Raw genomic sequence first — 26355 nt, forward strand, 5'->3', positions numbered from 1 at the left:
TTCATATCAATGTAAATATTATGTTAATTTTATCTCTAATAAATAATTTATAAACAATTCAAGGTAAAAAAATAAACAGAAATTTCCAAATTCCGTCTGTAAAAACCAATAAGCCTTCAATAAGCCAATAAGTACTTATCCGAGAGCTTTACATGTTCGGAAGTGGACTGCTCAATTAAAAAAAAGCAAGTGCCTATCGGATACTAATCCGCTGTTTAACTAGTAAATTCTTGATTAACAATAAGCAAAAATTACTAGTAAATTCTAAAACTGGAAGTGTATTGCTTTTATTGTATTTTTTTGTAACATTTATGTTATATAATTGTCATATATTTTATAAAATACATCTTGGAGCTTATACTGACAAATAGCATTAAATAAGTTGTGGTGAACTTAAATAATTTATCATAAAAATGTGAAATAAAAAGTTGTAATATTTATTCGTAACCTGATAAGTCTTTCCCGCCACAATACAAGCGGCCTTAGCCTCCTCGACGTTAGGGCATTCAGGACAACACTTGTCAGGTGGCGGGGGCAGCGCACGCGTGCATGTCAACACGGGACACGTGTGACGTGCGCACACGGCGGTCCCGTTTATACACGTGCAGTCAGTGCACGGGTCTACTTGGAATTGGCTCATGTGCGCGTGATACTCCTTGCCGATTATACACGGCTTTGGTAGCGAGCTTCCTGAAACTATAATAAACTATATTTACTTATTTTCATTGAAACAAGAGCGGGCTTTAGGTCTATTGAAGATATCTAAGGACGTGGGTTACGTTGGTAAACGTTAAAACTCAAAAAATTACAATGTATTAATATGGATTCTAATAGTTTTTAGGCCTACTTTCTTTCTATGTGCGACCTTACTACCAATTTTGACATGACATTAAGTTTCAAAAATTGTTTTAATCATGCATTGAAATAAATCAGTGGCGCTGCAACCTGTTGCATGATCATTTGTCTTATAGACACGTAGGTGATCAGCCTCTTGTGCCTGACACACGGCGTCGACTTTATGGGTCTAAGGCAAGCCGATTCACCGTTCAAGCGAATCTTAAATGCGCACATAGAAAGAAAGTTCATTGGTGCACAGCAGGGAATCGAACCTACGACCTTACCACCGCCAACACCGCTCCACCGCCACATGTACCACGGAATAATAGTGATCTAGTTATTCAGGGTTCATCATAGTGTGCGGACTTTCGTATGATTAATTTTGTCACACCCATATTTTTGTCATGAAGTTTTAATAGTACTATTAATATCTTTTATTAAATTTAATGGTAGCACTTCCACCACATTTATATGTGATACAACTACCGTGCTTGTGAGTTTTTAAGAAATACCATCATATAAAATTCTCCTTGATTTAAGTAAAGATATTCAATGACTAAACCATTCTAAGGTATACTAAAAAAATCTTAAAATAAGCAACTACTTACTTGGTAGAATCTTATCAGCTGTTGGGTGAGAACATCTTGGACAGCATTCCCCAACTGGTGTGAACTGCTGGGCCTTCCCACAAGGTAGTACTGGACAGGCTCGCTTTGTACACGATAACGAACCTCGCACACATCGACACGACAGGCACGGTTCCTCTGGAATCCGTACATCCCGACCTTCCCAGACTCGCTGGCCGTTTATCACACATTCTGAAAATTTATAGAACAATTTCAAAGTTAAGCAGATATGCTGTCACAGATCATCAATCTATTATTGTCCTAAGTGCGATTAGCGATAACGATGCCGATTTTAGTATTGATCTAGCGCTGATATATATAAATATATACATCACCGCTAAAATTGGTGCATGAAATCGATAGGAAGAGTGCAGTTCCTATATTTAAAAAAATTGCATATAATGGGAGACCATATATTTGTATTTAAGCACTTCCGTTTTCTAAACCTCCTACAAATACTTAATATTTATACATAGGCAGTTGGAAGTAGTTGCGAGCCTTGTGGCATAGTACATTAAGAAAAAACTTCGTAGTCGAAGTCGAAGTAAAATACATCCAAAGGGTACATAATAACAAACAACATGTAAAGGCTGTACCAAGGAATTAAATCAAAATCTTTTATACGTTAATTATAAGGGTTTGTAAGGGTATAATTATGAATCTGTGGTAAAGGCACGCGGCCCACGGTGGTCGCTGTGTGAGGCCATACCTTATTCATCAGGATTGATTCATCGTTAACCGCGCTTATTTATTGACGTCGGTTTGGAAAACAATGCGATTTTGTTTTTGCTCGATTAGGCTATTGTTATTTTAAACGGTCACATTATTTTTGAAACTGGCAGAATATTAATTAAATTAAGTATTTTAATTGCGAAATTAAATTTAAAAAGTTGTGAAAAGTTGTATTTGAAAAATAGGTAGTGATTTATTTGATTCATAAATACTTCGTTATATTTATAAAAACACAAGTAACATAATATATAAAAAAGATAAGGGATGCAACGGGCGGCCTTATCGCTAACAAGCGATCTCTTCCAGGCTAGGGTTAGTATGGAAATAAACCAAAAGAGCAATATGATGGGTTAGTTAGTTATTGTTTTTTGTTAGCATTATTATTATATTAATTATTTCCTCATACATGAATTGTTTGTAGTATACATATAAATGTTTTAATTTTGTGATGATAGTCTTTTTTACCTATCGCATCTTTGGTTTATTGCCTAGGCACATATACATCTTGAAATCCTTAATCCGATTCCTGGCCAAATAATCTTTAGAAATGTGTGAACAAATAATTCAAAAGCCAAATCAGAATCGTTGAAATTTTAACTGAAATCTTTGTGCTTACAGTACACGACTTTGTATACAGTTACAATTTTATTATTATGCTCCAATTAGTATGCAGGATAATTCGGGACGTAAAACTAACAGTTATGTTTTACGGCTTTGGCCAACAGCTCATTATAATAAGTAAAATAATATAAGTTATCGTCTCATAAAACATATAGTTGGGACTATAAATTCTAGGGAATAAATTACCAATTACTATAGGTGTAAACATTACATAAACAAATATTTAAGATGCTCTCTTCTACCAGGATAAAAACAATTAAACATAAATAATATTTAAATATTCAAAACCACAGCGGTCACGCCTTACGTCTTCTTACCAAAATAACAGTGTGTTCTTAGATCGAAAGCTTTTTGGAAATCAACAATAGTTTCAAACTCAAGGAAAGAAAAGAAGTAGATATCTATTAATATTTATTTAATATATTACAAAAACAATTGAATAAAACATATAATAATGCTAGGAAGATCTGTTCTTTGTATACTTGAAGTAACTAGAAACAATAGAAACGTTTCGACGGTGAGCCAAATTATTTCGTATTCACTCCCAGCGGTAGCCAATTTGTTAGCCAGTAGCCGTTAGATGTTTCTATAAAAATCATTGTAATAATATTAAAGACAAAATACAGAAGGAAATGGAATGCTTTTCTTAGTATATTTTATTAATTTAATAGAACGGTAGCATACGGCAGGAGGCTAATTTATGTTAATACCTCTACGCGGTCCGGTACGGTCTTGAAGGACCCTAAGTCGTAATTTGCGGTTGTCAAAAGACTTTAGCTTATAAAAGTCAATGTATGACATTCCTGACATAAAAACTTGACAAGTTCTTAAATATGTATAATTAATATTGTACTTTTTAAATCTATTCCCACAGGGACCAAAATTTTAATTTATTTTAGTTTTCTATTTATCAATTTTTAATTATTATTATTATACATAGAGATTATATTAATGGTTAATTTTGTTCTTTAATTAAAACTATCTAATTCTGATCAACTTTAACATTAAAATAGACAAGAAGGAAAATAGCTCGGTACTTTTATAGTTAAAAATGCAATTAAAATCCGCTATACATTTTCTTCATTCCACATCTCATGCATAGAACTCAAAACAATATTTTCTTATGTAACTATTTAGTTATTCCATGTACGTAGCACGAGTATATCACAAGATAATTATTTTAATTTCTCGGGTCGTTGTCGCGGTTCGCTCAATAATAACGATAGCACTTAAGACGACACAAGAATATTAATTAAAACTTGTATTTTATTTAGTTTTTAGTCCGACTTAGATGAAATAGGAAATAAATAAAGGTTCTATCATAGTTATTGTATATGACAATCTTTTGAAAACACAGATTTTTTAAATTTTACCTATATATATGGGGGTAAAAAAACGTGCTTAGAATTAAAAATTGGCAACGAAGTTGGCAAAGTTAGCTCAATTTTGAAAGTATTCATAACTAATTCAAAATCTTGTTAAGATTAACAAACTCTAACCTCTATCTATGATGTAGAAAAGTGCGTGTTTTGTTTGTTTCTCTGCTTTTGTTTTATTTTAAAAGGAAAGAACGTACTCAATAAATTAAAAATTGTTCGTGGCCAATGTTGGTAGCAAATTTAGCTCGATATTAAGGCGATTAAGTTGTTATTTAAGTGTATAAAACATTCCCAAGCTTTGTTCATAATATTTTACCATACAACACATACTTTTCATAATAATATGAAACACCATATATGAAGCATAAATATCGGTCAAATGGATCGATTTGTGAAGTCAACTCTTACGTCAATAAAAACTCCTTAAAGATACAAGCAAAAAACTTGATGACCATTTTTGCTGACCACCAAATAAAAGGTTCTGATAAGGTTGTAATAAGATGTAAGAGAAACAAAAAGCTAATGCAACGTGGGGATCGTAAAACAAACAGGGCAACCTCGAAGCCATCCAGGCGCGGCGGCTTTGAACGGACAAAAACCTTTTAAGTATGTTGTTAAGTTTTTGATTTATAGTCAATAATAGAGACACAACGCCGTGGGAGACTTTCAGAACACTAATGTATATAATTTTAATGATTCTGTTAGCCATAACAAGGTTTGGGAGTCGTCCTTCAACACGCTAAATGAATTATGGGTGGTCTTATTCCTATTGAGGAAGGTTGTTGCAACAACAAAAAATAGATTAAAAGTTTCATAACCAACTGTTAATATTTCTTAGCTTTTTTTTGGTGAAATTTGAACCACCAAAAATAGTAACCTACAAAAACTAATACTAAATAAATTGCAAAACTATTCCAACATTTCGCTTACATAAAACATGGTTATGAAATTTCAAAGTTACCCTTTGACAATGTTGTTTTAAATACAGTGTAAACTCCATGTAACGTCATACTCGATTTAACAACATACTCGCTACAGCGAAATCAATTGGCTTTGGTTGGTTAGACAAACTAGTCGTCCATACAATGATACACTCTACATTTTTTTATGCTAAAGGAAGCAGCCGGGCAGGAGGCTCACCTGATGTTAAGTGATACCGCCTCCTATGGACACTCGTACTGCCAGAACAGGAGAACACTCGCGAGCGCGCTGCCGGCCTTTTAAGAGTTGGTACGCTCTATTATTGAAGGACCCTAAGTCGAATTGGTTCAGAAATAAGCATTACACCCACTCTCAATAACGAAAACAATTGAATAATTAAGTACTTTTTAAATTGCTAAAATTAGTAAAAACAGCGCAGCTATGTACGTTCTTATGTCGCTTTATATCCTAGGACGCAATAAACACGACTGTGGGCATCATGCATACGAACTTTGTAAGAAATTCATTCTTTTTTACAAATTAAGATTGCTAGCACGTGTAGACTGTTGTTCACCATGACTAATAAATAGGAGTCATGAATTATCTATACGTTTTTCTTCTCTCCATTTAAAGACAACCCTTTATATCGCCATAAAATGCACTGTCTCGTCAGTATCGTTATATAGAGTTGACACTGTAACACTTGCGTGATCAAAAGTTGTAACAATCAATCAATGATAACCGATAGAGACCACCGTTTGGTATTAAAGGTAACAATTATTTTTGAGTGCTCTATTGTCTGTAGGCTACTGCGTAACATCTTGTATTATTATACCATTGTCACCAAACCACGTGGGCGATCCTATATACAAAAGATTTATCGTCCACTTCATAGAATATTTTTATTTATTTATAAAACCGATTCAAGCTTTAAATTCACCTTCGGCATTGATTTCTATTACAATCACTAAAATGTTATCGAAAATATTATGACGCGTTTTGGTACCGATAAATTTAAAAAAATCAGTGGCGCTACAACCATTTAGGTCCGGGCTTCAGATTTCTGAATCTGTTTCATGATCATTTTTCAATGTAATAGGCAAGTAGGTAATCAACCTGTGCCTGATACATGCCGTCGACTTTTTGGGTCTAAGACATGTCGGTTTCCTCACGATGTTTTCCTGCCAAGCTCAATTTTGTTAAAATAGGTATTTTACCAATATTTTATGTCTATAATAAATTACCCGTTAGGTTGGAAGTGGAACACAAAAATACCTATATATTTTTCGTCCGTCGTGTACGGTCTTCAAACTATACGGAAGATTCTTTTTTAGACTACAAGACTTAAATTCTAATCAAAAAGATTGTTCAAGGAAAATCCTCGGTATATAGCTGAATATAGGAAGTCGCGGGCAGTCGTTATAAACTTTAGACTGGTATAAACTAACTGCGTGTATTGGATAATGAATAGCAATAAAACCATAGGAAGGAATGTCGGTTATTCTCAAAAGCGATTCTGTAGCGTCATCTCGAAAATTACTATTATTTGATTTTGAATTAATAATCTTGTTAAGGTCTGGGAAGGTAAATTGCCCAACTTTTTGGTTTTATTGAGCTCGCATGTCGGCGTGTTTGTTTTTGAATGGGGTTATAAGCTTTTTTAGCCGCGGTGGCGACTGGGTGGGCGCGTGCAGGCTTATTACCAAATATGGCTATGGGTGCACAATTCTAATGCGATCGCCTAATTTGAAGAAATAGTTTTATGAAGTGACTGTAATTAAGGTATAGCGCTATTTTGTTACATAATATACATAACTGTTAATTTCGGTTTATTAATTGTAATTTGTACAAAGTACAATTCTGATTTTAATAACACAAGTTTTCTAAACAAAATTACGGCACACTTCATTGTTAAATGAATAATATAGCTATTTATTATATTACAGCACAGCGACTAGTATTCATTTAAACATCTAGAAGCAAGCTGGTAGTTAATTGTACGGCTAGAAGCCAGCGTACTACTTGTAACTTATTATGCTGCTAGAAGCAAATCGTAGTACTAGTAGCTAATTGTCATCTAGAAGTGAACCGTACTTCTGGAAAATAATTGTACAGCTAGAAACAAGTAATCGTGCTACCAGTAATGCTTGTAGGGCTATAAGCTGATCCTACTACTAGTAACTAAATATACGGCTAGAAGCAAATCGTACAACTAGTAGCTAATTGTACGTCTAGAAGTAAATGGTACTTCTAAAAAAAAAGTTATACGGCTAGAAAAAAATAATCGTGCTATTGGTAATTCTTGTACGGCTAAAAACTGATGCTACTACTAGTAACTAATTATACGGCTAGAAGCAAATCGTACAACTAGTAGCTAATTGTACGTCTAGAAGTAAATGGTACTTCTAAAAAAAGTTATACGGCTAGAAAAAAATAATCGTGCTATTAGTAATTCTTGTACGGCTAAAAACTGATGCTACTACTAGTAACTAATTATACGGATAGAAGCAAATCGTACAACTAGTAGCTAATTGTACGTCTAGAAGTAAATGGTACTACTAGTAACTAATTATACGGCTAGAAGTGAATCGTGCGATTAGCTACCGATAGCCATTTTCGTAATAACCCTACGACGATGCCATGAGACAGACCCGCGCCAGCGAAGCAATTTCATTATGACTTGAATGTGTGCGTACATTCTTTGATGGGAAAATGCAGCATACAATGGGTATTGCAGTTATTACTTTGTTTTCTTATTCGTCGAATTAAACTTCTCAGTATTGTTCAAGAGCCTTTTAAAACAAAGCTTATTGGTTTAATGTTTCATATATTTTATCTTTTTCTTGAAATCATTGCTTGACTTGGTAGGTGGTTTTGTGTGTGAGATAGATTTATGAAATTGTTAATAATATCAAAGACAAACAATTGTCTTTGAGTATAATTTATCGTTTTCTAATGTACTTTGAAAACTTTCATTTCTGTTAACTATTTCTGAACTGTTTTTATTAAAATAGTTTTTATGTAATTTATCTGGTTAGACAATTTTATTTATAGAATTTGTACACAGAATTTGTCTATTTTATTCACACATTATATTGACGCCTTGGTTAGAGACGGATCTAAACTCGCTAGGGTTCCGACATACCTCACTAGCTTCATCCACTTTCATGACATTTCCCATTCTAGTCGGTTATGATTTTGATCTGTCCCTCCTCTAGTATAGGATTTGGTCTAGGCATGTACGGTACGTTTACCTTGTATATCCACCACGTGCACCGAATATACATATTGTATTTACGAGCCGAGTGTATACATATAGCTACATGTTTATGTCATCTAATGCAAATTGTTTTACCATACTTTTGGTGCACCTTACAATAATATATAGTATGTAATTCGCGTCTTAGTACACAATTTAAAAAAAAGTAATTTTGGTATTGGCAGGTTAAGCTTTTTATGCGGAAAAAACGAAAATTTTATTTTTTATAAAAGTTTAAGGAACTAGTTTTAAGTACGTTGTTATATGTATAAACTCCCGAAAAATGGGGTATGTGGTAGCCTACTATGCCTCCTGAAAATAAACATTGCTTCGCCGGGAATCAAACTTAAGAACTTACTATGTATGCCACACTGTAACTCCACAATCACCTTACTCATAATACTTGTCAAAACTTTTAAAGCTTCAGTAGTTTCTACTACTAATTAGCGTATACCGTAAATTTGTCAAATTTTATCTCTCAGGAATAAATTTATGCAAGACAAAATCAGTTCATAGATTAGTTGAAACAAACTACATTTAATTTCAATAGGTAATGCGTAATTATTGAAATTTATAAATGACCATTAGGAGTTAATAATTATTAATGATATTAATTACCATCACAAACAGGACAATTATAGTGTCGTTGGTGTTTCGGATTATCGCATGGCGCATAACATTCGGGCCGGGAGATGGTGACGACTCCTGCTTCACATCTGTACAGCTTGCCACTGTCTCCCCATTCTGTATGAGAGGCGTAGTCTGTGCCATTGTACCAACATCCTTTGCAGCGGGCGCAGCAGCCCTCACGCGGCATCACAACTGCACAATCTTCCATTAGACCGCACTCTTCGACGCCTTTACGGCACTCCACGAAACCGTTCTGGAACGTTGAGAACTAAATTAATATTGTATTTTTTACCTTCAGGTAGTCATAATATTAACAATAAAAAATCAATAAATAGAAAATTAAAACGAATTTAAAATGTTTAGTCCTTGTGGTATACCTTTAATCCTGGGAGCAATTCCTTGCAATATTGCGATACTTATTCGTTGAGCGATGAAAGCACAAAAACAAAATAAAGTAATAATACTGAGTACTTAATAAGAATGTACGAAATACGTGTAAATATAGACAACTATATTTATATTAAAATGGTAGGCAAATAACTGTTTCATCAAATAAAGCAAAACCCTCATCAAGTACCATCTCAATACTATTTTATGAAGTCAAATATTTAATTAAAAATTAGTTTAAGGTTATATGTATGTCGCGACGTTTAGCTTAACAAAAAGCATAAACGCAAGTTAACGTCAAATGTCAAAAGTGGCAATTGACAACTGACGTTGGGGATTACTGTTGCTGTTCTTGAACGTAGTATTTGGTATGTAAGATTGATGAAACTAAGACAACCTTTATAAGTTTAAAAAAATAAATCAGTCAATTACTTTCACAAAAGAACATTTTTGTCCCTTCTGTCAAATTATATTTACGCAGATTTATAAATTAAAGATAATTAGATTTAAATAATTACTGTTGTGTGTGTGTGTAATTTCTGTTCAATGTGTTATTACGCTCTTTTTATTATGAATCTTTGCATCAAAATCATTTATATACAGAATCAACGATCTTATATGTAAAGATTACCTTATAAATATTTATTATGGGAACTAAAGAGAAGTAGGCGGTTGGTCAATTGGTTGTGTTAACTGAGAGACAGCATTTCTTAATTGCTTAATTACGACCCAGACAACATGACATTTGATCTCTTGTAATCTTACGAATGATCATTTTCACATGTTATTAACACTGAATTAAAATCTTTCAAACATAAAAGTATTTATTAATTATAGTGTTTATAACTAGTTTTAGTTTTAACTAAAGTATTAAAATGTTTCTTTTCATCCCTAAGTAAACACAATTTCACAGAAGACGAAAACTACTTAAAATATATTTACATTTTACACCAACTATTACAACGGTATATTTTCGTGCTTACGTTTAGTTCCAAATTCATCCACGTAGCGCTGTTCATGTTTGCATAAAAAATATATTTGTTACGAATAACGTCGTAAAGGTACTACCGACTCAGAGTTAGTACGTAACTTGTGTTTAATTATGGTAAACCGCATTGTGTGGTTACAATTGATACGGTCTATCGTAACTATTAATTAATATCGCCTATATTATTATTCAATGTATTGAGCCAAACAATGTTGTATGACGCGTTCAATTGGGATATCAATGTAATATTTTGACCAGACTGAAGGCTCGCTTGATGTTAAGTGATACCCATAGACACTAATATTGCGAGAGGTCTCGTATGTGCGTTGCCAGCCTTTTAAGGATTGGAACACTCTTTTCTTGAAGAACCAAAGTCAAATTGGTTGGAAAATTTTCGGTGGGCAGCTGGTTCGATAAGGTGTGTGAGAAACTGCCTTCAAACGCTCAGTTGTGGAACGACGGACGTCGAAATGATATGGGTGGAATTTCGTATTCTGCCAATTCTGAAGATCAAACTATAATGAAATACGCGCGAGCCTTCCTCTCGAAGGCCATGTTACTAGGTTACTACTACTAATACATTTGGCCTTCAAAGTCGTCCTGTCGACATTTTTACAATGTAACAACCAATATTATTAAACGAAGGAAAATAAAAAAAAAATTACTAAATATTTTCGCGTAACATCTGATTCATTTGAAATTGTATGCGAATCCATTACTTTATTGTATAAACCATTGTTATCGAAAGAATTCTATGAATTTGATGCCTATCCTTTTGTTTGCGTTTCAATGAGAAAATATTTTTTTTTCGTATAAAAAAACTATAAATGAAGTTTATTATATAATATAACCATAACTAAATAAAGAAAGATAGACGTCCATGAAGACCCCAGGACCTTTCTTAATGCGGCCACGGTGGAACTGCTTGAGGTGGGTTTGATCGGTTCGTCGCAGAATGCCTGGAGTCCCATCGCTTTGTGGGCGAAAAACCCGTAAACGCATTTCCACCTTGGGAAATTTCATTTCGAAATATGTTTCATTAATAATTGTTGGTTTCCTCGTTCATTTTACGAAAAATAAAAAATAAATCAATGGTGCTACAACCTTTTTAGTTATTTTGTTATGAATATTCATATTCATATATTTATTTGCAATATACAAATATTTATAATATGCGAATTATTTACTATGAAATTGTAGGAAATCATCTATTTTAATTAGTTTTCGGAGAAGAGGACGCACGATTAGAATGAATAATAAGCGTTTTCATAACTAATTCTATGAAATTAATTTAACTATTTAAGTGTGGAAATGGTTATTGTAAACAGATTCTCCAAAATTAACCACTGTGCGCCTATGGACTCAGTTTTTACGCATTTAACATTCCCTAGAACGGTGAAGGAAAACATCGTGAGGAAACCGGCTTGCCTTAGACCCTAAAAGTCGACGACGTCTGTCAGGCATAGGAGGCTGATCACCGAGTTGCCTATTGACAAATGATCATGTAACAGATATAGATATCTGAGGCCCAGACTTACAAAGGTTTTAGCGCCATTGATTATTTAATAACCAAGAATCGCATGTGGATAATTAAAAAAATGAACTGTGTATACAACCCCAGTGTAAACTTATTCGCATTATATTTACATTTCTTATAGTTTTTTGCTATACAAAACGTTATTTAATATAATGAAGTAAAAAAATCAGCAAATGGTCGCAGACAATCAATATTAGCGGTTAATATTTGCTTAAATCTGTACATTATCAAACGTTTTAACACCGAATGGCGTCCTACTTTGTTTGGCCATGACAAGAGGACTTAGCCTTCACTTGTGGTCATAAAGCCGCGTGCGTGACTTCATGACGGTATAACGCCATGTACTTTGTTATTTTTAACCTAGTATCGGAACCGAAAAGGTGAAATCAAGAAAAATTCAAAATATTCCAGTTACCTATGATTTCAGTGGCACAAATATTTATTAATAGTGTCCTGGGATTTCGGGATACATAGTTATAAATCTTTATTGTTAACAATCTAGTACAATGTGATTTTCTTCGCGTAACGTGCCAGTCGTGCAGATTTTTCTTACATAATTTGGTAGACTTTAGAATTACATTACATTATATAGCTAGATTTGCTGAAGATACATCAATAATGTCTACCAGTAACAATTATGCAAAAGCCATTGAAATTACACAAAATGCCATTAATTTTATCACTGATTAACCTCTAAGTGGCGAATAAAGCTGAACCATTTGAAATCTGTTCATGTCGATATTACTAAACATTAATTGACACAATTAGTCCTAATTCGTTCATTCGTTTCCTCGTTCGTTCGAACTGCTGCACGCATACTGTCAAATAAATATTTATTAAGATAATTTAAAATAAAATACTAAAACGAACCAGTAATAAAGACATTTTAAGTAATTTAAGCTGTATTCATGATCTTGCTCTCTGTGTAGAATAGATCCCATAGCTCCAACTAACAAAGAATCACAATTGCCTAATATTTCATCATATTTAAAACGATGTCTTGATTTTTCAATATAATTTCGCTGATAAAGCCAATCTAAATTTATAAGTATCATTGTGCCTGTCGCTTGATAAGGATTTTTGGGTCTTAGTAGTGCTGACGATGTTTCATTCAGCAGCAAGCAAATACATTAATTGCGCACATGGATCAAGAATCGTGGGCTAGGTTAACACTTTTAGATTACATACTAACACAGAAAGACACTGATAAAATAAACATATTTTTGAAGTTACAGTACTTTTGGCGCGTTAGGGGAAAATTATGAGAGTATTTTTACGATGTGCGCGCATACCATGACAACCTACACCCTGAAGTTAGCTGTAGTCCACGATTTGAAGTTATAGTTCTTTTGGCGCGTTAGGGAAAATGATGAGAGTATTTTTTACGATGCGCGCGCATCCCATGACAACCGACACCCTGAAGTTAGCTATAGTCTACGATTTGAAGTTATAGTTCTTTTGGCGCGTTAGGGAAAAATGATGAGAGTATTTTTTACGATGCGCGCGCATACCATGACAACCGACACCCTGAAGTTAGCTATAGTCCACGATTTGAAGTTATAGTTCTTTTGGCGCGTTACGGAAAAATTATTAGAGTAAATTATTACGATGCGCGCGCATACCATCACAACCGACACCCTGAAGTTAGCTATAGTCCACAATGTAGTTTTTTGAAGTTATAGTTCTTTTGGCGCGTTAGTGAAAGATTATGAGAGTATTTTTTTACGATACGCGCGCGTACCATGAGAACCGATACCCTTAAGTTAGCTATAGTCAACAATTTAGTGTTTTGAAATTATAAGGGGCAAAATAAGATATTTATAAAGATTTTTATCTTGTTACGCCAAAGAAGTATAATTTCTAACGCGTGTACTAACTTTTTTATGGGACAGGGGGGTCGCATAATAATTAATAAAAGCGAGTGATTAGTATTCCAAAAAGAAGCAATATTAATCAACATTATATATCTATATGTATCTATAGGTATAGAATGTTATATGAAAACGTAATTTTAAGATGAGTATGGTGAAAAGATTTTTAAACTATTTAAGTTGTTATTAATTTCTGTGCAAATATTGAGAAAGGATATGAACACTAAGTCGCTGACCCAGTTCGCCTATATGACAAATAAGCTAAAATTTCATAAGCTTCAACGCCCTGATTCCTTGTTTTACTGATAGCGATATAATCAATAAACTAGGTCATCATATTACTCACAATTCTTTCAACTATGACTAAAATATGATTATAAAAATATGACTATCAAAATATGATTATCAAAATACGACTATAAAACTATGACTATAAAAATGTGTCTATAAAAATATGGTTACAATTCTTTCAACTATGACTAAAATATGATTATCAAAAAATGACTATAAAAATATGGATATCAAAATATGACTATAAAAATAAGAATATCAAAATACGACTATAAAAATATGTCCTCAATTCTTTCAACTACGACTAAAATATGATTATAAAAATATATTAGATCATTTTCAATGCAAGATGTTAAGCTCGAGGTTACACCTTTGTTTATTAATATTTCAACTCTTTGATGTTACCCCCAAATATTTATAATGTGGCTAAATCACTCTACCGATCGTTAATTTAGTGTAAAAATGGATTATAGTTTCAACACCTGTAATAATATTTCGGTAAGGTTATATTAAGTTTTTATTTATTTATTGAAGTTTACCACATAATACTATATCTATATATGTTATAAGCTCTTTTATCTCAAATACATAGCAATTTTTTAACATAAACACAACAGAAACAGAAAAAATATTACTTTAAAATAAATCAGCCCACTACTGAATAATATATCCAGCTCCGGATTCGAAAGAGAGGTGCATGAGTTTTGGTTTTTGTGTTTATAGTGATAATGCTTTGAAAAAAATACATAGGTAAAAACTGTTTAATGTTACTGTTGTTGAGAGATGTTAGAATCGTCAAACATTGTCTCAAAAATCTTATAAAATACGTTCGAGAATTTAGATAAAGATTAATTCGCGACAATCTAATTATAAATATCAAATTGGGTTTTCATTAATTATTAATGTCTAATCCAATTATTAATGTCAAACTGGGTAGCGAATTTGTTTTCCGAATCGATTTGACCGATCTGCAATCTGACACTTGACAGATAATTAAAAATAAACCAATAATTACATTTTGTGTCATTGTAAAATATGTTATATTTGGTGCATTTTGAAGTCGTGCTTAAAGAAAGAAAACACCAATAGATACATCTTTAAAAGAATGATGTACTAAAAATTATATGTACTGAAAGTTTGAATAAATTTTATAGTATATATATACCTATGTTTTAAGTGTATCCATACCATATTTCTGTGTGACGCAAGTATGTGATTAGCCTTCTGTGCCTCAACCTATCACAATGTACCTGAACCTAGGACCTCTGGGTTACTTACCTTGTGCCAACCACTAGGTGACGCATGCACTGGATAGTGTAAAAAATATTACGATGCTTAACAATAAATGACTTGGCAATTTTATTATATTACGTCATTAAATACGCATTAGAAAGGGAACAGTGATAATTTTATCTGTTTATTGTCGTGTTGTCTACGGAGTTCGAGTTATCAATCGTTTAATAGTTTCGACATGAGATCATGTTCTTCGATTTGTCATCGATGAGTGAATATTGAGATAAGTTGACAATACAACTAAATGTTAAAACACCTCGTGATAATGGGGAAATGCTTCTGAACCTAAAAAGTTTTTTTTTGAGACAGGTTCAAGTGGATAACCATTATAATAATAATTGAATAAAATTATCTAGTTAAATTGATAGAAATCCCAAAATCCAAAAAATCTGTTAACTATAGCGAGAAAAACCCACAAATTTATTTTATTTATTTATTTTATTAACACTTCGTTACATTACAAATATAAAAATTGAACATAATTAAATGAAAAAGGAGGCCTTATCGCTTTCAAGCGATCTCTTCCAGGCTACCACTATGAGTAAAGAAAAAAATAAATGTATTAAATTACATAAGGTAGGCAAGAAGTGCAAAAATACATATCACATATAGTTATATATATATATTTATATAGTAGGAGCAAGTAAACAGGAAAAAGAAACTAAATTGATACATGGTGGATACATGAAAAACAAAACAAAGTGCACATGAATCACGATAATCTAATTCAAGAAATTTCTGAAAGATAACCCTTTAAAACCTGTGTTCACTTGGCTTGGACCCGTATAAAGTAAGATAAACAGTTACCAAACATAATCATTAAAACAATATACAGTTTATGTTAAAATTAAGCGTCGAAACTTTGCGCATAGTATGCCAAATCTAATACGTTTTTGACTGCAGCTAAATCATGAATCTTTGCCTACAATTTGCATGTTTCCAGCTGGTTTACCCGCAACTAAAGGCATGTCAATCAGGTAAAACATAATATGGTTATCGACTATCCCAACGCTGTTTATATAAAACTCATTCAAGTTAATTTTTTGTCATATCGTTTATCAAAAGTCAACGAACTTTTGTACTGACTTTTCTTGTGTATTTTGCAGGCGATAGTGCAATTAAAGTTGCCATTGTTTACATATAGTATTATCTGTACTATTAATTAAACAATATCTTAATTAAATGCTGTAAGTAGAATAAATATTTATTGAAAATTATTTTGCCTTTGCGCTTATTTAGCTAGACTCGAGAATCAAACCCAGAAACCCTGGCAATTATAAGTGAACAGTTTGAAAGGACAATTCTTGCCTTATAAGGATTAAGTCTTTAGGATCGTAAACCTAACCTGGAGGAGTAAATGGTGTATCTACAATAAGCCATATAAAATATTATTAAAGAATACAACGCGAAGTACATTATTTACTTCGATGACTTGTCAGAAAAAAAACCCTAGTACTTATTCTTCTTTATTAGGCGTAGATTCGATTTTTTGTATTCCTAAATATCGCCGAGAAAATGACGTTATTTAGGGCTACCTCAATCAACACTCGTTACCAGTGACCATGCAAGTGAATAATTCTATGAATTTAATATTTACATATTAAAGTTATTTTCAATCATTTATGGAATATATACGTTAGTTTCTCAGAATAAGGATAAAACATGTATAAATGATGTGTAAGTTATCCTCTTGATACTAAATGTAATTTAACGACCTTAAAAAAATATTTGCAAATTGGGGATAGATATACTTTATACAAAAATACCTTTTTATTTTTGTTTATATATAAATCCATTTACCGATAACATGGCAGTGAGAGACTGTTCATTCAACATAAAGTTTATTAAATATTCATTATATAAATTAATTCAAATATGTGATATTTCGGCAAAGTTAACCCAGTTTCCGTTATGTGATAAAAGAGGGCAAATACTTCCGGGAGCATTGCGCAATTCCACTTCCTAATACGCCTATGTTTGATAACCGTAGTTGTACGTTCAATATTTTCCAGTCGTAATAAAAATGAGTGACAAAGTTTACGTTATCAGAGGTACAGTCAGTAAAATCAAATGCCTTAGCATGAAATTTACGTATGTATTCTCAGGTCGTCAATATAATCCTGCCAAATTCAAAAAAAACAAGAATTTTTTTTTGTTATTTTATAATATAGAAGGGCAAAAGCCTCCGGAGCAGCCCATAATGGCGTTTAGCTTATGGAGACTTTCAATGGTTTTGAGAGCTTGAAGCTTTCTTTTTAAATAAATAGAGGTCGTATCTGCTAGAAAAGACTTCCACCGCGAGCTTTTTTAAGAATTCTAAAGGAAACTTAAAAACTAAACCACGACCTTACCTTAGTATCATTGTAATCGATACCTTGTAAAAAAATATTAAAAATTATACCATTAGAAAATTCAAAATTTAATACAATACATCTATCGATCTCGACACATATATGAGAATTTTACGCATACTAAAGAAGTTTTGAAAGGCATATTCATTACTGTCAATTGATTTTGGTAAGCAAAAACACGCTACAATTATGCTATCTCTATGCACACTCGAAACGGGAAATATAAAAAAGTCAATATCACTAGTTATAGAAATTAAATAACTTATGTCAGTGACAAAATGACTTTGAAATGTTATAAAGTGGACGTTAGCATATAATATTCATTTTAAATGTGCTTTATCTCTTAATTTACATAATGAATTACCTTAAGCTCAGACTGCGGGGCACAAGCCTCGGCTGACTATCCTTAGAAATATCAAAGATTTTTTTTCTTTGATAATACAAATAGAATTTTTTTTGATAAGTGTGAGACCAGGAATTGCGCGAAGGATATGTAGAAAAATTCCGTCAATATTTATATTTCTCGCAACGATCTCCGAGGCAATCAAATTCTATTAATATCAATACTTTATTTTTGATATAGCGTTAATATATGCATCATTAATTAGTTTAATGACATAACTGGATACGTTCTTAAGTACGATTGAAATTCAAATGGCTGTTATATTTGACTCGTATCATTTCTAGGGAAGTATCCAAGAAAATTATTTTACTTTTTCGAATCATTTTAGATGTGTAAGATTGTAAACGGATGGGCTTTATAGCGAACCAGATGACTTCTCCAAGTCCTCTTGAACTCCATTCCACGACCTCCACAGAACTAAAGATCGCCTGGAGGCCGTTGAGATCGACCGATAACATAAACATCACAATGTTGGCCAATCAAAATCAAGCGAAACATGCCAACGTTCGTCATTTGTTTTATATGTTATGGCGCTATCTATGTGATGAGCTTTGTAAAGAAGAAAGAAATTTTAAAACACCACAGAAAAACATATACGTTAACATTAATCATTACATTTCATACATTCAACCTTGTCTATTGTCTTGTCGACAACGTTTTTGTTTTATTAAGTTTATTAACTATATTTATCAAATATTGCAAACTATAAAATATTTCCATTAAAGTAGCCTTGGAGTAACGCTGCATCCGGCAAATGATAATTACTTATTACTTAATTAAACAATGAGCAATACAAAGATAAGCGCTAATTATGAAATTAATATCCCTATTTAAAATTAAAACCCCTATGCGGTTTCATCTACGAGGATTGTATCATATATGCCTACCATCTCGCTACAACAATTTTTACGCCAGTAATTAATCCCAGGACTTCTAAAGGGTGACATTTTTGATGAATAAAATCGTATACCAAGCTTTTCTGTTTATGAAATAACAAATTTTTACCAAGTGTACTTTGGAAAGTCAAAAATGCGATTAATATAGACCCTATCCAAGGTAGGTCATGACACCCTTGAGTCCTCTAGTGACACGCAACTAGCCACGAGGCGGTCTAAAAATACAATACAATAATAGGACTCCTATAGGTAAATATAAATCGGTTTTAAGTTAGGATTATACGTAAGCTAGGTTAAAATTAGTTAGGTAAGTCGTGTAATATTTTTAAACTTGTTATTATGAAACTGCCATTTTCGCGTTCCAATTGTATTGGAAGTAAATGATCCCGGTCGGCGGCAAGGCCAACCGTGGGCGGAGAAGCTTGTATATATGTTTAATACTTCTGGGTTAGAAAAATACATTATTCTATTTATCGGGACCTATTTCTAATATAATAGTAGCTGTTAGTTTCTGAGTTACGCATAGTCAAAATTTGTCCTGTTCAATTTCTAAACAATTATTAATCGAAATTGTTTAAGGAGAGCAAGCTTTCGTAAATCAATACTTCTGAGAACTATTAAAAAAATACTATTGAAACTAATACTTTACATAGGATTGTCTTTTGTTAACATAGCTTTTACACATTAAAAAAAAACTCTTTTTAAACGGATTTAAATTTAAAATTATGTAAATTATAAGTTTATAATGATAATACATAGCGTCAATCCGTTTAAAAAGTGTTTTCTTAATCATACTTTAGTCAAAGTTGAGAACACGAGCCAATATAAAAATAATAACAACAGCTGTCGCGCAACGGTTTCAAAACGCCCTTCTCAATGCCATTCGGCTGAGATACAAAAACTTATTTTACGATGGCAACATTGACCACATTTTTTGCATAATAGTAAAATATACGAACAGTGTTTGATGTGTGGCGTGTAAAAAAATCAACTTTACTAGAAGAACCGGTGCGACCGCATACCAGGCGCGCGCTCGCGGCAAGGCCTTGCCGCCACCTGCGCTTGCTCTCCACTTACCCACTTTCTCGTACCACGGCATCACATAACAACTATCTCTTAACATTGTCGCATCTTATACCGAAACAATAATTTAGCGCTTCACGTGGTATATGAACCACAATTAAAAGCTTAGTCCCATGTTCAAACGGGGAAAACTTCTACTGTTAAGACATTATTTCTAATAAAATCTTCACCATATCGCATTTTATGTTATTTATCCGGAAAAATATCAACCAACACTTACGTACTGAATTACAGTACAGAAATAGCATGGATGTGTAAAATATTTAATTATATGCAATCAAGACTTGATGTTAAACTAGGAATTGCTCGCCGCGATTCAATTAAACTGTCATATAGGAGCCCAGATACATGATTACTGTGAGTGCTGCATAGTGTTTTGTTTTTTGATTACACGTTTCTTGGAATAACACTTCAGCGTAATGGTATATATAAAATAATTACGAAATGTCTAAAGAGAAAATATTTCTAAATACTAAAGTCTAAATATATATATGATAAAGGGTGTAACCTATTAGATATTGTGCCCCGTTATATCAGTGCAGACATTGCTGCAGCGTTCCTAAACTCTGTTTTCTTAATCAAAAGACACTAGTTTGTTCTCACACAGAAGATAAAAGTTATACACACACAGGAGATAAACTATCATTAAAATCCTAAATCGGCGAAGGGCGACGATAATGAACTAAAACTATAATAACAGAGTTGATGTTGTTTATAAAACACTTAAACAGACTTAAAAGAGAGCTCGGATATTTTAGTAATAATTTTTACAGACAGAAAGTCGTACGCAATCGTTGCTATAAATGTCTGCCATAAATGACATGCCTCATTAAAGTAAGCGGTGACCGGTAGCTGAGAGATACTATCGGACTGTTACTTCACTGCATAAAAAGGCTACTACTATGGGGTCAGACTGACGCCGCGCTTGCGCACCGCACGTGTGTTTCTTATTATATCGAAATTAATTATCAAATCTCCAGGCTAACTTACTAGATGTAGTATCGCAAGGGCTTTACAGATTCACTATAATCAGATAATGAATGATACGTAGTCTGTGCTCGTGCTGTCTCGGGCTTGCTGACGAATCAGCTAATCAAACCCCAGGCAAGCATATACTTGCAAGCACACTAAAGAGAAGTTTCATTACATAGAATATTTAATAAACAAAACGTTTTGATCTTAAACAAATGAAGATCGACAATGATATCATCAAAAAATACTTTTTATTTGGACTTGCAAAGACTCCTAAATTTCTAGACTCTTCTCAATATAAATCTTACGTAATATTATTTAGATACTAAGCACATGACAAAAAAATACCATTAGCCAAGAAAATACATTTAATTTTTAACACAAAATGAGCGATTAATCTCCCGATGGGCTTTCAAATTCCGCACAAGTCATCCGGCGAGGTGAGATCGACTGGGAAATACCACGCAAGCGTTTGTATCCACTATTCAACACTAACATATTTCAAATGTTCTTTTGTCATTTGAAAATACTATATATATATAGTCTGTAGCCATTTTAAATTTCGAACAATTACTGATATTAAAACTATATTGATATAACATTATGCTTTTTATATTGTAAGCAATATGGCGGCCTGTTCACCATTAAATGTATTTCCTTGTATACACATAGATATATCAACAGGTATGTTTGTTTATTAATCTTAGTATTAAAATTACCAGAAACAAACGATTTTATAGTTAAAACGTTAAAGAAAACAGTTTAGGTGGTAGCTAAACAAATTCTGGATGTAAGTAGCAAAACTTAATTAAATTATTAAAGTTCTAAATACATTTATTATTTCTCGTTGTCTCAAAACAAAAATAAATAATAATTATAATATAAACGTAGAAATAGACCCACAAATTCAAATTGAAAATTATTTATTCATATAGGTTACAACACTTATGAACGTCAAAAACAGAAATGTATATAAAATGCTTCTAATTTTACATTACTGCCAGTTCTCAAATGAAGGATATTCTCAAATAAAGATATGCTCTTTCATATTTTGAAAAGAGAATTCTAACCCGCGATACATACGCAAGTTACCTTAACGTTGTAAACAACTTTTAACAATTATTGCAAGTTCACGATTAAATTTTCCATCATACTTTCACATCCGTACGTGTCCCGTCCTCGTCAGAGGATCGCTTTCAATCGTAATGCTATTATGTAATTTAACATTGTAATTTTATTCATAAACAATATGTCATGAAATTAACTTTTGCGTCCAATCAATAAGAACCCTATATCGTCTCTTCAGATTGCAAATTTTCCTTTACAAGAAAGTCATTGATTCTAAGACGTGCTAGTTTTGTTGCGATGTTTTTTTGAAAAAAAACGTTTCCTTCTATATTTGCACAAGCTTGTTTTAAACGCGTCGTGCGTTTAAAACCAGGGCTGAGAAAAGTTATATAAAATGGATGAAGACACTGAAAACTTTACTGAGAAAAAAATATCTTCAATGCCCGGCGCAGACTATTGTAATTTGTTTAGTTTATTTTTTAGCCTAAATAAATTGTATAGTATTGCTAGAGTGACGGACCTAAACCGCCACCGTTCGTGACAAATAAGATTTATTAAAAAAATAACACTGTTTTAAGCAGATACTTACCATAAATTTTATAACATGCATGTGAGACATTTGATAAGCAAATGCCAAAGTGGGTTTCCCCAATTAATTCATTACATTCAAGGTCATATTACACTGTCCATTGGTGAGAGTCGCACGTGTCTTCCAATTATAATTCCGCACTTGGCTCGTGATAAATTTGTATACTGACAGTTGTCATTGGGTGAATACAAACGTGCTTTAAGTAGATCCTCACAGACAATAATTGGCGTGAAGAGCCTACCATATTATCGATCAATTGAACGACACAAGACGTTTATTCGGAACACTGTATACATACGAAAGTACGCTTAAGAAATTTCAAAATGGAGGCTAAAACCATTTCAGAAGTATTGAAAGCTAGAAGAAAGTAATGCTTTTTTATCTTCTGTGATGGTGTTTATCTTTTAAGCAATATACGTCATATATGTCGTAATAAAAAGTTTTATGAGGAAAATCGTACTTTTAAGAACATTAACATTTTTAAGGTAGGTATTATTGTATGCTATGTAATGTGAATTTTTACCAGCTTTATAATTAAGGCACGTACCTTGCAAATACAACGGAAACAGCTACTCCAATCGTGTTCGAGCCGCGCGTCTTGAAGTCTTACGGGCTCGCCTTCGTTGGAGCACGGTGCTCGCTGACCCTCTGTAAAAATACATTTTTATAAAAAAAAAGAATAATATAGTCATCACATCTATAAAACCTTTTCCGTTTAATTTGTATTGAACCAAACTGGATGTCATTGGAAAATAAATAAATAAAAGCTGTGATTTATTTTAATTACATTTATAAAACAATTGTGTCTCAGAATTTCCTAAGACGTAAAACAATTCGGTTTGAATTTTTAAAATAAGAATTTTTTCTTAACTTTATGCGTATTTTTTTTATAACCGACCAGTCACCGACGCGTCAACAATACCATACACTGTAAACTCACCAACAATAAACAAATTCTCTCTAGAGATGATACAAGTTTATTTCCCTGTCGAAACGCACGATCATTTACCTTGATTTAAAACTTCAGATCCGCATTCTTATTACGTACCGGACAGATATGAGCGCCACCATATCCTGCGCAAATATTTTGGTAATATTTGCTCACACTACGAAAACATTCCGGTGATGTAAAATACGCACAAAAGCCTTACGTGTAGCTGTTGTGACGGAGTAAATTAAATAAAAATGTAGTTATCGCGTAATATATGTTTGCAATATGCTTTATAGACTTTGTTAAATTTCAGTGTATATGACAAGTTTGTAGTCCCGTTAACATAGAGTGCGTCACATTTTCATAGACATTTCAAAGTAATTATCGGTAATCGATCTCTGCATCTCCAGTTTAAATTCTTTATAACGAATATATAAAGAAATGTTGAGCAATATTTTCAATGATAAAATACCTAATTAGTTTTATTTTTACAACATCGTCTATCTCGCTTAGCAACCAACGGTTCATCAAGGTTATAAATTATAATATACGACTCGCCGCGGCTTCCCTGCACTTTGTTTAGATATCGTTTTATATTACTTTCCGTATACTAAGTTTCATCAACCAGGGATACTTAAGCAAAAGGGAAAATAATCCTTTATATAGACTCTGTGGGAAAGCTTAAGTACACATGACACCAATATTTTCGTCGATGAAATACCGCCCTTTGCGGCACTCTTATTGTGAGACAAAAGTGATACAGGAATCAGACACATATTGCATTTGTTTTTTTAATCAACAACTTGTTTATTGCTATGCGATGCAGAACAAAATGAATGTTATTAATATGATGTAGTTTATCTCGTATTGAGAAACAAAACATCCGGAAGAATAAAATGTTTATTTCATTTCTATAATAATAACAGGAAGGGAAGCAATTCCGTAAATTAATACGGAACATTTAAACTTTCGCAAACTATTATTGTTTTCACATTTCGCACTAGCTGCTGAGATTGTTCCTAATATAGTATTAGCAAAAGATTGTGTTATATGAAGTGTGAAGAACGGTGGATTTTTCTATTTGCAAATATATTAGAAGTTTTACGTTGCTCGTATTAAACTAGATTTGTTTCTTTTAATATATATGGAATGAAGTTTTCGAAGTGAAACTTCTTTATCGGCGTTGTACAAAAATTTACTCACATTTTTTGGTTACGCGTCACATAATTCCGTTACGCGCCATCGAAGAGATTCGAAGCCATTAATAACAAAAATATATAATAACGATAACAATGATAGTAATAATTCTATTAAAATTAATCAAATTCTGTAATAATCTTAGTAGTAATAAGGTAAAATGAAATAATTGTATTATTTGTACTCCTGTCTATGATAATAAAAGCCTTTTGTTAAACTTTATCTTATTTAACTTTATTTAACCAATATTTGTAAAGTTGCATATAGTAGATCATTTTTCGAAAAATAAGGTCGTAAAGAAGTTTCACGTCTTACGTGTGTACACTAGTACACGCACACATTTTTTTCTTTATTAATTTACGTTTAATGTATATATGTACTTTAATCTTCTTCGGACTAAATTACATGGGATGCCGGACCACCTGGTGCCGCCGCAGGCTGCAAAGCTGTTGAATTTTTATTTCACTTGTGGAAGTTGCTGAACTATCCGTTCGGAATGACTCTCCAGGTGCATTATGTATTCATTATGTGTGTGTGTGTCGTTAACTGTTAGTTATTACTTAATACCTAACGTCTTTTACAAGTGTATATATTATCGTACAATTAAGAATTCAGAATAAAGTTTTGAATAAATTTATTATAGATATAATAAAAAAAAATTGGCAACGCTTTTGCTAAACACATTTTTTTTGGACACATTCTGGCAGTGTCGCACACACTACCAGAATGTGTCCCTTATCGTATCGAATATAGAGAATAGATACTCCCTAGGCTGCCTGTGACAAAGTACATACTACATAGTATATAGGTATATTTAGTAATATAGCACTCAATGAATACTTTTTACATAATGATGACGTAATTATAAAATAATGTAATGCAATAATTAATTATGTGATTCTACAAAATGATGTAGCTGGTTAATAAAAATCTTTCACTACCTAATCAATAAATATTGTAGGTATCTTCGGGTATTATAATCTACAATTAAAATAATTTAATAGACTACTTTGAGTCCGGTTATAAGAATTCTAAGGCCTCGATTACTATTTGTAACCTTAAAACAGATTTATTTATTTCTATAAATTATTTTGCAATTCAATTATATTTTCTTATAAATCATATTGATTGACACTTCTATGGGTTTTGTTTACAATGTATTTAAGGTATATGTTATATAAGTGGTTTTTATTACCACATCACGTCACTTGGCTTAAATGTAAGTACTTATACATTATGATGTGCTTAATGATTAGAAGGTTTTTGGTTTATTGCATTGCTTGGTTCGTTCGATCGTGTCATCATAGTTAATTAAAGTTGAAACATATTGAAAAAGAGCGGTGTTCATTTGTTTTTTCTAATCGGCAAGGAGGTGATCATCCTTCTGTACCTGACATAAATTGCTGTACCTGTCTTGATTTTCTTCTTGATGCCGCCCGCGCGATGCCGCCCGCGCGGCCAATAATAAAAATAGCCAATCACAGATTAGGGTA

At 32.6% G+C, this 26355-nt stretch overlaps 1 protein-coding gene across 2 annotated transcripts in view; it reads right to left on the reverse strand.

Annotated features, from left to right (window-relative positions):
- Positions 1 to 26355, reverse strand: part of LOC123711485 (BMP-binding endothelial regulator protein) — a 56204-nt gene that overhangs the window by 4105 nt on the left and 25744 nt on the right. Inside the window, exons 1-4 of one of the 2 annotated variants that reach the window (XM_045664095.1) lie at positions 9383 to 9553; positions 8994 to 9258; positions 1446 to 1655; positions 449 to 696 (exon numbers count right to left, since the gene is read on the reverse strand). In XM_045664095.1, coding sequence (XP_045520051.1) covers positions 449 to 696; positions 1446 to 1655; positions 8994 to 9213 — 678 coding nt within the window. In that variant the 5' untranslated portion in view covers positions 9214 to 9258; positions 9383 to 9553. Of the gene's footprint in view, positions 1 to 448; positions 697 to 1445; positions 1656 to 8993; positions 9259 to 9382; positions 9554 to 23281; positions 23383 to 26355 lie in introns of those variants that run through there. The other variant, XM_045664094.1, reaches the window with a different exon arrangement.

This window comes from Pieris brassicae, chromosome 6 (assembly GCF_905147105.1).
Source record: "Pieris brassicae chromosome 6, ilPieBrab1.1, whole genome shotgun sequence".
Taxonomy (NCBI): domain Eukaryota; kingdom Metazoa; phylum Arthropoda; class Insecta; order Lepidoptera; family Pieridae; genus Pieris; species Pieris brassicae.